This window comes from Ornithorhynchus anatinus, chromosome 4, assembly GCF_004115215.2.
Source record: "Ornithorhynchus anatinus isolate Pmale09 chromosome 4, mOrnAna1.pri.v4, whole genome shotgun sequence".
Classification (NCBI taxonomy): Eukaryota; Metazoa; Chordata; class Mammalia; order Monotremata; family Ornithorhynchidae; genus Ornithorhynchus; species Ornithorhynchus anatinus.
Genome location: NC_041731.1, coordinates 78,472,972 through 78,486,430, shown reverse-complemented (window position 1 = coordinate 78,486,430; position 13,459 = coordinate 78,472,972). Strand labels below are relative to the sequence as shown.

The 13,459-nt window shown below is 46.9% G+C and overlaps 1 protein-coding gene across 2 annotated transcripts in view; it reads right to left on the bottom strand.

Annotated features, from left to right (window-relative positions):
* The window catches only part of COL14A1 (collagen type XIV alpha 1 chain), a 190,959-nt gene that overhangs the window by 80,769 nt on the left and 96,731 nt on the right, over positions 1–13,459 (bottom strand). For both annotated transcript variants that reach the window (XM_029063526.2, XM_029063525.2), the window contains exons 23-25: positions 12,173–12,289; positions 3,899–4,045; positions 1,419–1,490 (exon numbers count right to left, since the gene is read on the bottom strand). In XM_029063526.2, coding sequence (XP_028919359.1) covers positions 1,419–1,490; positions 3,899–4,045; positions 12,173–12,289 — 336 coding nt within the window. The remainder of the gene's footprint in view (positions 1–1,418; positions 1,491–3,898; positions 4,046–12,172; positions 12,290–13,459) is intronic.

Below are 13,459 nucleotides of genomic sequence, written 5' to 3'. Positions count from 1 at the left end.
GGCTTGGGAGTCAGAGGTCATGGGTTCAAATCCTGACTCTGCCACCTGGCAGCTGTGTGACTGTGGGCAAGTCACTTCACTTCTCTGTGCCTCAGTTACCTCATCTGTAAAATGGGGATTAAAACTGTGAGCCTCATGTGGGACAACCTGATTACCCTGTATCTACCCCAGCAGTTAGAACAGTGCTCTGCACATAGTAAGCGCTTAACAAATACCAACATTATTAATAAAGACCAAGTGTGTAGCTTCATAGGGGGTTCACACATACACACAAAGATTTTCCAGCTCTCCCCGGCCTGGCCATCCCAGTAGGGAATAGGTTATAGCTGCTTGCCAGAAGAGGGTATTCTCCCCTAAAAGACACACACACACACACACACACACACACATTTTTTGCTTGTTTTTCCTCACCCTTTCTTTTTGCAATCTACTAGCCACATCCTAATTAGAACAAGAGAGTAGATGTCCGACCAAGTTCCTGTTGAGCCATTCCCTTCTGCACAGCGGCGGTTCTCGCCGATCCAAAATTGCACTAAGGTTAGTCTGAGGGGCTCAAATCAATCTGTGCCCTGGTTTATCCACCTCACTGGAGCATTCTTCCCTCTTGTGAGTCCCGACACAGCCAGGGATGCCCGGACAGAGATCACATCGGGATTGAGCCCTTGACAAACCTAGGGCTAAGGAAAAGTGGCTGACACCATGGGACTGCGCAAAAAGCTTCTTCCAATATGACGGCACAGTTTATCCAGGCCATAGTGAGTTGCCAGAAAGGCATCCCTAATTTGTCAACAGCATTTTATCCAAAGTGCAGAGTGAAAATTTATCAGTCAAGAGTATGTACTGGCACGGGGTCGGTACAGAGTATTGTACTCAGCGCTTGGGAGAGTACAAAATGAGTTTAGTATAAACTATCTAGGAGTTTACAGTCTAGCACGGGAGACAGATGCTAAAATAAATTTCAAGTAGGAAGAAATAACGGAGTATAAAGACATGGACATAAATACCAGAGGGGGAGGGACTAGGCGGGGAGTATCCAAATGCTTAGGTGATGCAAAAGCGTTGAAGCAGCAGTTGAGGGGGTACAGGACAGGGATTAACTGTGCAAAGCCTCGTGGAGGAGATGTGATTTCAGAAGAGTTTTAAAGATGGAGAGAACAGCTATCAGCTAGATTTGAAGGCCTCTTCAGGCAAACACACATACGCATGGGCAAATTTTACTGTCGGTGGTATCGTCTGAACAAGGCTGACAGAACTACATATAAACTTGAATTCTTTAACTGGCATTTCTATTTCCAGTTCCAGGCAGCATTTCGGCAGAACTGACTGTTCCGTTTATGCCAAATGGTTAACTTTTAAATTAAACGAAACCATAATAAAAACCCTAAATCCATCAAATTCTGTTTTCTCGCTCTTCTTACCTTCTTTTGCCGGAGGAATCGTAGGAGAAGGGCTGGTTGACGAGATAGCCGGAGGTTGTGTTGGGAATGGAACTGGAAAGAAGAGAAGATGAGAAAGAATACTTTACCATGGTGACACTTCCATTGTATAGGTTCAGCAGCCATTCACTCGACACTATGTCTTCATTTTCAAAATTCAAGGACTCTGAGCAGCAATAGTCTAAGAAGCCTGGATCCCTGAGTTCCTCAAATTGAGGTGAAGACTGGATGGCTAGCTCTCAGTAAATTGAGTTTAACAGCTATGCCTTTGGAGAAATCTCAGCTCCAAAGTGATTTGAGCACTGATGGAAATCCCAGAAGAGTGGATTTCTGTTTTACTCTTAACTCACCCAAGACATAGGAAGTTTGACTAACAGAACAACATTCAACCCTGCTTCAACTGCCCCTGTTTCCCTGTTCCCAAATTAATCATCCAAAGCCATCAGAAATTAACTCAGCTAAAAGTCAGTAGCCTGACCCTCTGGGAAAAAAAAAAAAGTCATTCTCTCCAGGTGCTTCAGAACAAGTGGGTACAAACACCCTTCCTGGCCCTCTGGAAAAAAAACACAAAACAGTCATTCTCCTCAGGTCACTGATATTTACTGAGTGCCCTTGCTGACTAATATGAGTTGGCCAGGGTTTCAAATGCAGCATCAAAAAAATCAGCATCATTATTAGCAGCAGCATTTACAGAGTCCTTACTTGGTGCCAGGCCCGCAGCCTGATGGAGTAAATGAATGGACACAAACTACCAAAATACAATAGGAAGAAGACTAATTGCGCCGATATAAATGATCAAAACTTGACTAAGCAATGAAAGAGAAATAGACATACACACACACTCGCACACACACTCAAGTGCCGAAGTTGCTACATGGATTGGCATCACTAGAAATCAGGTGGTTAACAGGAAAACAATGTGTGGAGAACAGAGGTTTGTTAATTCACAGAAAGCTGGGTTTATCTGGCACTTTTATCATCCATCATGGATTTTTGTACTAAACCCCGCTGTTGTGCCCCAAACCAGGACAATCATGACCAACCGATCCTTTGTGGAGACAGGGTTAACAATGTTTCTTCAGGCTTGGGAGATTTGCATAAACTCTCTAATTGGATTAGTCTTAGTTCTGCTTCAGCTGTTTTTCATCAGTGAATTCTCTCTCTCCCTTTCTTTCCTTCTTTCTCCCCCCTTTCTCCCCCACAAAATCTAGCTTCAAGCTATCTGTTCCTCAGGAGTGTTTTGCACACGCTCTCCCTGATGGCTTCATGAAACACAAGGTTATTTCAAGTTCACAGGCCCTCTTGGAGCTTCCAGAGAGACTGAATTTGAGCCACTGTTGGCCAACCGTGCATTTAGGTTATTGGAATTGCTTTTTAACCCTAACAACTGCTCTATTCCAAGCTGAAACTAGGATATGGAGAGCAAGGAGGGTAGGGGAAACTTTGGGGGGCTTGATGAAACAAAACCTCAGACAATGCTGTATCCCAGCTAAAACTGGGACTCATTTGTTGAGGACAGACAAGCCCGGCACAATGCTATCAAGAAAAGAGTAGCTCTCTTAGACCAAAAGCTTTGTAAAGAACAAGAGACATGGAAGCAGAAAAGAAAACGGCACCGGACACTGCAAACATTAAGCATGACAACACAACAGGAGACAACCTATTTGTGTTCAAATTTGGCAAATCTCTCATTGGCCTCTTTGCCACACACTCTTTCTCTCATGAGTGAATTTTATCATCAGTGGTGTCTCTTCTGAATATAAACTGGAATTATTTAACTAAGTGGCAGCTCCATTTCCCAAGCAGACCAGGTAACAGAACCTTCAGCATATTTTGAAAAACAGCTGCGATCTTTAAATCAAGAAATAGGGAGTAAGAGGAACTGTTTCCAGATACTGATCCCCTTCAGAAGCCCTTGAATAAAGGGCGTGGAGAAAAGTCTTATTGTCTTCAGGGAAGCATTTCTGGAACCAACTCAGAAGAGTCACACCATTTACGCTAGCAGCAATAACCAGGGTCAGAGAATGGGCTTGACTTGAGTCCAACAGAATTAGAAGCAGCCCCCACAACCCCTCCCCTCATCTCCCACTCCATGGCTCTGGTAATGTGCCCTCGCTTTGAAGTCAAGTCCTGGTGAATAAAACTCTCCAACACATCCTGCAAAAGTTTTCTCAACGGTCACCAGTCCCAGAAAAAGCCATCGCGTTGGACTCTTTTTCCATCTTGGGGACTTGCGGTTCGTAATGGAGCACTGCCCGAGAATGAGCAAAGGATGCTAATGAGGACCAGAGGAGAACTCCTTGTTAGAAGACAGTTGATAGTGCTGGAACCCAATGGTTCTATTCTCTCTAAATGAAATGGGACGGATGAGCAGCAAAATAGGGTAACTAAAACAAAAGCAAAATATCCTCCCTTCCTCCTTCCTGCGCAAATGAGAGTCTGAGGGAACAAACTTCACTTACGAGTTTTTTCCATCATGCTGACGCCGGGCCCCTCGATGTCCTGGAGCTGGGAATAGACACTGATTTTATACTCTGTATTGGGCTGAAGTTCGAAGAAGCAGTGCCTGGCTGTGCCTCCACCCAAGACCGTTTCTTGCTTTTGTCTGTCTGCAGGAAGACAAAACAGTTCCGATAATTAAAAAGTTGATTGGTAACTTTAAAAACTGGGTCAAATTCAACCCCCACCCACTACACAAAAGGTACCCGTGCCACTAGTTCACCAATTCCAGCTTTCCATTTCCCTCCGCACCTAGCAAATAAATTCCTCATAATCCACTTCCAGGCTCTTCACCGCCTCTCCCCATGGTAACTGATGAATATCTGCTCTCTTCAGCTGCCTCTCCCCTAGCTTGTTCTCTTTGACCGTCTAAACTATTCTTTCCTTTTGATTCTTCCACTTCCATGAACAGGAAGTCCTGCCCTGAAATTTCCTCTCCCCACACATCAGCAAATCTAGCAGTGTCAAAGCCCACCTAAAATCACCCTTCCTCCAAGAAGCCTTCTCCATTTACCTCTAAACACCCCAAATCATGCCAACCCACTGGCCATCTCTCACACTTTTGTATGTATTTATACTCATCCTTCATACTTGCATTTAATCACTTATTCTGATTATTTATAAAAGTGTTGAAGGGCAGGGAATGGATCTCTTCTTTATGTTGTATTTTCTCAAGTGCCTAATGTGGTGCATTTGGGTGCTCAGTAAATTGCTGCTGCTTCTGGCAAGCTCCAAGGCAATAACCTGCAAATCCTGCAGGGTCAAGTCAAACGTTCTTGCGCCTCCGTTGTTCAAGTCCTGAAGGTGCCCCGATGACCGGATCTCCCGTCGGAAAGGTCGTCACCCAGATTGGAGGGCTGGGGGTGAAGGATCCCCCCCGCCATCCTTGCTAAACTGATTACGTTCTCTACCCGGCATGCATGGAGCCACACAGGGGAAGTGGAGATTCAGGTGGTATTTAAGTGTTTACTATGTGCCAGACATTATACTATACGCTGGGGTGGAGACAAGCAAATCGGGTTGGACACGGTCCCTGCCCCACGTGGGGCTCACAGTCTCGAACCCCATTTCACAGATGAGGTAGCTGAAGCCCAGAGAAGTGAAGCGACCTGCCCAAGGTCACACAGCAGACAAGTGGCAGAGTCAGAATTAGAACCCAGGAGCTTCTGACTCCCAGGCCTGTGCTCTAGCCACTACACCACGCTGCTTCTCGGAGCAGGTGGGTACTAGCTCTGCCAGGGGCAGAACCCTGTAAGTTTCTCATCACCACCCATCCTCTGCCACGCCAAACACACAACAACCAGGCAAGGGTGCTCGTCCCATCTGCTAGGGAATAGCCTCTTCATCCTGAAGTATTCAGAAAATCAAGCATTCCTTGGCCCTCTTTCCCATTTTTGCGGAACTTTATTGAGGCATCCAGCATTCCTGCTTCTTCATCCAGAAGTATCCAGAAGACCAAGCATTCCTTGGCCCCGTTTCCCATTCCCGCTGAACTTTATTTCCAGGATCCAGCATTCCTGCTTCCAGCACTCTTTTAACACCACATCCTACTTCAGAAACCTGGGATGATACCGGAAGGAGACGGAGGGAGGGGAGAACTGGGAGCTGGCACCTTCGGGGTTTTTTCTCCAGTGGGAACTTATCTACGGGTTGTTTGTTCAAGGGTTTCTTAGCCTGGAACGAGCTCACCCCAGTCCTGGAACCCAGGCCGGAGCGGGTTTGTCATCGTGTCACTTCTGCCATGGAGATTGGGATTACAACTGACCGAGTTTTTCGAAAGTTGTCTCCCCACTTATTTGACCCCACGGCTCTTGGGCCGGTTCCATCAGGGATACTGACAGGTGGGTTGTCGTGTTGCAAAGCCCTCATATCATTTGCAGGACACAGAGTGCGCTAGGAAAAAAATTTGGATGGCAATCTTGGATGGTTAATATAAGCGTTTTTAGATTTTTCTATTTGGAAAAATTGGCCCTTTCCATCCTCCAAGATGGCTGCTCCGGGCCGGAGGACCTAAGGCCGAGTGGGACGCCTGCCCCTGACCGACTGTGATCGGCTCCTCCTTTCTCTCCCGCAGCTCCGCATCTATGGCTCGCACCCCTTTGTCCTTCTTACAGGATGGCTGCTATTGGGCACCCCAAGGGAATAATGAGAGTGTCTCTCCCTAGTCCTTCCAGATACTTGGGGTTTCCCCAGAGCCTCCAAGAGCATCTGCGGGGCTAGATGGGACATGAAGTGGCTCTCAGATGGGCAATTTTCCTGGTCAGCTGGAACACTTCTGCCCTTGGCAAAAAAAAAAGTGAGCTGCACTGTGCTTAAAATGCATCTGAAACCAATACAAGATGGGGGATTGGGACAGGAAGACACTCACAAAACAGATTCTGGATGCTGTCCAAGCCAAACAATGAGGGATTACATAAACTAGTATGGTATCCGTCTAGTCTTTGGCTCATCTGATCCAGCCCTAATGATTCCGTCTTAAAGCACAAAGCATCTGAGTTGATTGACCTAAAACTAATCCCCTTTCTCCACGCGACAGCAACCTTGTGTCCAAGATGGGTGGGACCGGAGCTGTTTCATGGAAGGAAGAGGATAGTTTCAGGACTCAGATGGAAGATTAAAACCTACACAGTTTCAAGGAACTGGAAGCCCTCTCTTCAGCATCTCCAGTTCCCACAAAGGTCAACTTAATAATAATGTTGGTATTTGTTAAACGCTTACTATGTGCAGAGCACTGTTCTAAGCGCTGGGGGAGATACAGGGTCATCAGGTTGTCCCACGTGAGGCTCACAGTTAATCCCCATTTTACAGATGAGGGACCTGAGGCACAGAGAAGTGAAGTGACTTGCCCACAGTGACCCTGCTGACCAGTGGCAGAGCAGGGATTCGAACCCATGACCTCTGGCTCCCTCAGTGAACTCATCTGCTCTCACGGCTTTGACTACCATCTCTACGCAGATGACACGCAGATCTACATCTCCGCCCCGTCCTCTCCCCCTCCCTTCAGGCTCGCATCTCCTCCCGCCTCCGGGACGTCTCCACCTGGATGTCGGCCCGCCACCTAAAACTCAACATGAGCGAGACTGAGCTCCTCATCTTCCCTCCCGAACCCGGTCCTCTCCCAGACTTCTCTATCACCGTGGATGGCACGACCATCCTTCCCGTCTCTCGGGCCCGCGATCTCGGTGTCATCCTTGACTCGTCCCTCTCGTTCACCCCACGCATCCTATCCGTTACCGAGACCTGCCGGTTTCACCTCTATGATATCGCCAAGATCCGCCCTTTCCTCTCCACCCAGACGGCTACCTTACTGTTACGGGCTCTCGTTATATCCCGGCTAGACTACTGTGTCAGCCTTCTCTCTGACCTCCCTTCCTCCTCTCTCGCCCCGCTCCGGTCTATTCTTCACTCCGCTGCCCGGCTCATCTTCCCGCAGAAACGATCTGGGCATGTCACTCCCCTTCTTAAACAACTCCAGTGGTTGCCTATCGACCTCCGCTCCAAACAAAAACTCCTCACTCTAGGCTTCGAGGCTCTACCTCACCTTGCCCCTTCCTACCTCTCCTCCCTTCTCTCTTTCTACCGCCCACCCCGCACGCTCCGCTCCTCCGCCGCCCGCCTCCTCGCCGTCCCTCGGTCTCGCCCATCCCGCCGTCGACCCCCGGGCCGCGTCCTCCCGCGGTCCCGGAACGCCCTCCCTCCTCACCTCCGCCAAACTGATTCTCTTTCCCTCTTCAAAACCCTACTTAAAAATCACCTCCTCCAAGAGGCGTTCCCAGACTGAGCTCCTCTTCCCCCTCTACTCCCTCTGCCATCCCCCCTTTACCTCTCCGCAGCTAAAGCCTCATTTTCCCCTTTTCCCTCTGCTCCTCCACCTCTCCCCTCCCATCCCCACAGCACTGTACTCGTCCGCTCAACTGTATATATTTTCGTTACCCTATTTGTTTTGTTAATGAATTGTACATCGCCTCGATTCTATTTAGTTGCCATCGGTTTTTACGAGATGCTCTACCCCTTGATGCTGTTTATTGCCATCGTTCTCGTCTGTCCGTCTCCCCCGATTAGACTGTAAGCCCGTCAAATGGCAGGGACTGTCTCTATCTGTTGCCGACTTGTTCATCCCAAGAGCTTAGTACAGTGCTCTGCACATAGTAAGTGCTCAATAAATACTATTGAATGAAAGCCCGGGCTCTTTCCACTGAGCCATGCTGCTTCTCTAATCAACATCCTGCCTCCAGGAGGTGAACATCTAATTGACCTAGGACAGATTGAGGGGTGAAGCAGAAAAAGGAGGCCTTATTGTATTACACTTGATACTTGCTCCTTCTTTTCACCCTTCCCTCAGCCCCACAGCACATATATATATATCTGTGATTGATTTATTTATGGTAATGATTGTTTCCCATGCTAGACTGAAAGCTCATTCTGAGCAGGGAACGTGTCTACCAACTCCGCTATAGTGAACCCTCCCAAGCGTTTAGTCCAATGCTCTGTATGGAGTAAGCACTCAATAAACGAGATGGATTGATTGCTACTCTTTTTCATGATCTGCGATTTCTCAATCCCCTCAGGAGTTAGAATCTACTTCAGTCCAAGTTCTTTGTTAGGTTTTATCGAACCCTCTTGGCGTCATTTATGCGGGTTTCTTCTTGTCCACATTTCTGTGAAAATGGAGACTAGGTGATCAGGGTCTTATTCATTCATTCATTTAGTAGGACGTCTTGACTCTGTTTATTGCCATTATTCTCGTCTGTCCGTCTCCCCCGATTAGACCGTAAGCCTGTTGAACGGCAGGGACTGTATCTGTTGCCGACTTGTTCATTCCAAGCGCTTAGTACAGTGCTCTGCACATAGTAAGCGCTCAATAAATACTATTGAATGAAAGAATGAGTGCCAACTGGGTGCTGAATGCTTTTTTTAGTAATTTGGCAGACTCAATCTCCCCTTTGGAAAGGCAGCTTTGATGCTGTTGACTGGACAACGGCAAACAAACGCTGGTTAGATTATAGGCTTCAATATTCCACTTTAATTATGGTATTTGTTAAGCACTGTGTGTCAAGCACCGTTCTAAGCTCTGGGGTAGATCAAAATTAATCAAGTCAGATGTACTTCCATTCATCTTTAGTTGGCTTTCCATCAGTGACTAGACGTTAAAGAATTTGGAGTTTGGTTTCAGTCCATAGTGCCCGGATCCTTAATGGTACAAGTCTGTAAACCCCTTCTGAGAGTGGAATCCTATTGGGTACTATCTCAACAGAAGAGGAGGAACGACATGCATGTTGAGCGCTCTCAGTCATCTGCCTTGCAGATTACTTGGAAAACACATCTGATGGGGAATTTTCTCCCAACTTCCAGTCTATTGCAGATTGGAGAGTCATTTGAGGCCACAGGAAAAGGCCGCAGAAAGCAGCAGGAGGCTAGTTTTCTTCTTGAGCATGATAAAGTGGTCATAGACTGGGAAGACCCAATACACACACGCATGTATACACATACACACACTTAATTTCTCAGTGCCTCAGTTACCTCATCTGTAAAATGGGGATCATGACTGTGAGCCCCATGTGGGACACGGGCTGTGTCCAACCTGATTGCCTTGTATCTACCCCAGTGATTAGAACAGTACCTGGCACATAGTAAGCATTTAACAAATAGCATTAAAAAAAAAAAGGTTGGCCACAATCCTTGTCCCACATGAAACGCGCAGTCTAAGTGGGAGGGAAGAAATGTTTACAAATGAAGAAGCTGAGGTACAGAGAAATTAACTGACTTGCCCAAGGTCACACAGCAGACAAGTGGAATTAGAACTCAGATCCCTTGATTCTCAGGCCTGCGATCTTTTCACGAGGTCAGGTTGCTTCTCAAGTGCACAAAGCAGTTTCAGTCTCAGGCTTTCAGAGGGGAGGTAAACAGCTGTTATCTTCATCTGTAAACAAAGTCACACATCCCGCCGTGTGCTTAGGCTAAGCAGACCACTCTTCAGCGCGGCTCAGTGGAAAGAGCACGGGCTTTGGAGTCAGAGGTCATGGGTTCGAGTCCCGGCTCGGCCACTTGGCAGCTGTGTGACTTTGGGCAAGTCGCTTCACTTCTCTGTGCCTCAGTTACCTCATCTGTAAAATGGGGATGAAGACTGTGAGCCCCACGAGGGACAACCTGATTCCCTTGTGTCTACTCCAGCGCTTAGAACAGTGCTCGGCACATAATAAGCGCTTAACAATACCAGCGTTATTATTATCTTCCATCAGTTTAAAATACCCATTTCCCTCCCTGGATGGTTTCGCTTGCAAACAAGCTCCCAGCTGTTTATCAAGTTGACTGACAATAGTAAGATCACTGGAGGCTGCTTGAATGAGATGCAGATCAACAGGATGAAAAAATTATCTCCTAATAAATGTTAGCAGGAAACAAACTGAATCGTTCATTTGTTCACTCTCAGCCAATTGAGCCATCCACAGATCAGGCACACAAATTTCTGGCCATTCCAACAGTCGGAAGAAAGAGGAATTGTGACCTCCTAACTCTCGCCAGAAGGGATCTGCAGAAACAATCGATCCATCCAGCCAGGACAGCGTGGCTCGGTGGAAAGAGCCCGGGCTTGGGAGTCGGAGTTCATGGGTTCGAATCCCGGCTCTGCCACTCGGCAGCTGTGTGACCGTGGGCAAGTCACTTAACTTCTCTGGGCCTCAGTTCCCTCATCTGTAAAATGAGGATTAACTGTGAGCCTCATGTGGGACAACCTGATTACCCTGTATCTCCCCCAGCGCTTAGAACAGTGCTCTGCACATAGTAAGCGCTTAACAAATACCAACATTATTATTTATCGAGCATTTACTGCATGCAAGGCACTTAAATCGGTTGCCTTGGCTGCAGATCTCCAAGCCAAGGGCATCTGCCCCAGCAGCTGCAGGGCACGTAGAGAAGCAAACTGCTATTGTACTTTCCACGCGACAGTTAACTGAATTTCAGTAGTTCGCACCCATTGCAATGGCTACGTCAATTTAGCAAATCTTCCATGACCATCTGTCTGAGCGTTACCTGACACTGAAATTCCTTTTAAAGGCAAAGTATGCCTGTGTAAGCCCGTTCCTCTTCATTTTACAGTTAAAATATGCAAGATATGGGTTTTTTCAATCCCCTCACAAAATTCACCAATCAAGCCCTTCTGTCTGTAGGAATCAGAATGAATATCATAGGAGTCCAAAGGTAAAGCATGCATGAATCAACGGTCTCCCCTGTGAACAACATTCCGCAAGGTTCTATCCCTCAGGGTACTTAGAGTGGGTTGATTGCTGGAGTTTAAACATCCTACGGATCATCCTTTATACAGACGTAAATCTGTACATTCCACTTAAGCCTCTGCAGGAAAAATCAACCCCCTCTCGTCCGCCAACGCACACAAACGCGACAGACACAGACACGCACCCTCTTCTCCCACCCATTCATCACCAGTTGTTGCACTCTGCTCCCAAAAGGTTCACCCGGAATGAGGGCAGCGGGGAATCGCCCGCCCCTCGGAACTTTGGAAAAGGCAGAACGAGTAGCATCCTTCCTGCTGCTGGCTTTGTCAAGAACCTGACAAAATCACAATCATACCTGGGAACCAAGTTCTCAAACCCGGGATGGAATGGCTCGAAGCCAACTCCCCTTTCTGGAAACAACCCCTTAAAGGACAAGTAATGTGGGCCTATTGGATTCATTCATTCAATTGTATTTACTGAGCACCGATCGTACGCGGAGCACTGTATTAAGCACTTGGGAGAGTACATTGCAAGAGTAGATACATTCCCTGCCCACAGTGAGTTTAGAGAATAGAGGGATAGTGAATAGAGCAGGGGCCTGGGAGTCAGAAGGACCCGGATTCTAATCCCAGCTCTGCCACTTGTCTGCTGCGTGACCTTGGAAAAGTCACTTCTCTTCTCTGTCGGCTACCTCAACCGTAAAATGGGGATTAAGACTGTGAGCCCCATGCAGGACAGGGACTGGATCCGACTTGACTATCTTGTATCTACCCCGTCGCTTAGTACACTGCCTGGTGGTACATAGGAAGCCCTTAACAAATACAATTTAAAAAAAAAAATTTAAAAAAGCTCCAAACTCTGGCAGGAAGCCAAGCACCGTGGACTTGTAGAAGAATCCCAAAAGGGGAAATCAGCTCCTGGATCTTCTTAGCCGTAACCTTCCCTCCTCAGGGCACAGGCAAATAGAGGACAGAGCACCGAGCCACAAGCCGAGCGAGGTCTTACCCTGGAGAGATTCAATCACCACCCTGTAAGCTGTAGCGTGGTTGTGAAGCTTCCAGTGGGCACATAGGCTCGTGGCTTGGGCCTGGTAAGTATCAAGATCAGTCACTCCCAAGAGCCCTGCAAGGAACAAGAATAATAATAATAATGAATCCAGAGTAGTCACCCCTTCTTCACCCCTTTGGAAATAAAGTCAGGAAATTCACTTCAGCGATGAAAATTTAGCACGCCCTTTGGGGAGCTAAATCGATGCCATTTCAATATGTGTGCAGGGAATGGGTCTGTTATGCCGCTATGTCGTACTCTCTCAAGACCCTAGTACAGTGTCCTGCACACAGTAAGTGCTCTATAAGTATGACTGCTTGGCTGATGAATTCTTAGATGAATCCTGTTGAATGAAAGCTCTCCAAGGAAGAGTCATGAAGGTTTGTATGAGTTTTCCAAATTAATATAAGGCTCTCCCCAGTAGGAAGCCATCATCATTAGCATCATCAGTATTTATGGAACACTGACAGTGGCACTGTGCTGGATGGCTAATGCGTGCAGGGCATTGAAATGGGCATCTGCTGTGTGCACAGTGCTGTACTGGACATTTGGATGTGCTCAATAAAAGTACAGAGTCTTTACCCTGGGAGAGCTTAATGGGGAAAATCAGGCAGGCACAAATGTGGATAAATATTTTCACACGGTAGGACCAGAAGGAAATTTACTTAAGACTATTTTGATTATATACTGAGATACTCATTTATTTGCTATTTCACTGATATATTTATACTACTTTCTTCATTAGTCTTACTTTTCCTACTCCTTTTACCGTCCAATAATCATTTTCATCTGTCTCCTTTATTGAATAGGCATCTCCTTGAGGGTATGAAATATGTGTCTAGCTACTGTTTTTATTCTCCACAGGGCTCAGTGCAGTGCTCAGTACTCGGCAGATGTCCAATACAGATACTGATTGATTGAGGAAAAATAAAAGTTAAAAAATGAATAGATAAATGAAAATACACACGAGGGCCAAGGGAGGCTGATGGATTGACATGACCAGAGAAGTTGGGATTAATCAGGGAATGCTTCCTGGAGGAGGTGGAGTTTCAGAAGACCTTTTAACATGCTTGCAATCGGGATAGAGACGGGTGAACAGGAAGATGGGGAGCAGGAGGAAATCGGGGGAAGCTGTGGAAGGAAGCAGCCTCCTACCACTCCCAGTGCCTGTGAACTATTCCATCTCAGCTCTGATACGCCAAGAAATAACAAACTACCTTCTTGAATTACAAAAACTTGCTCTTT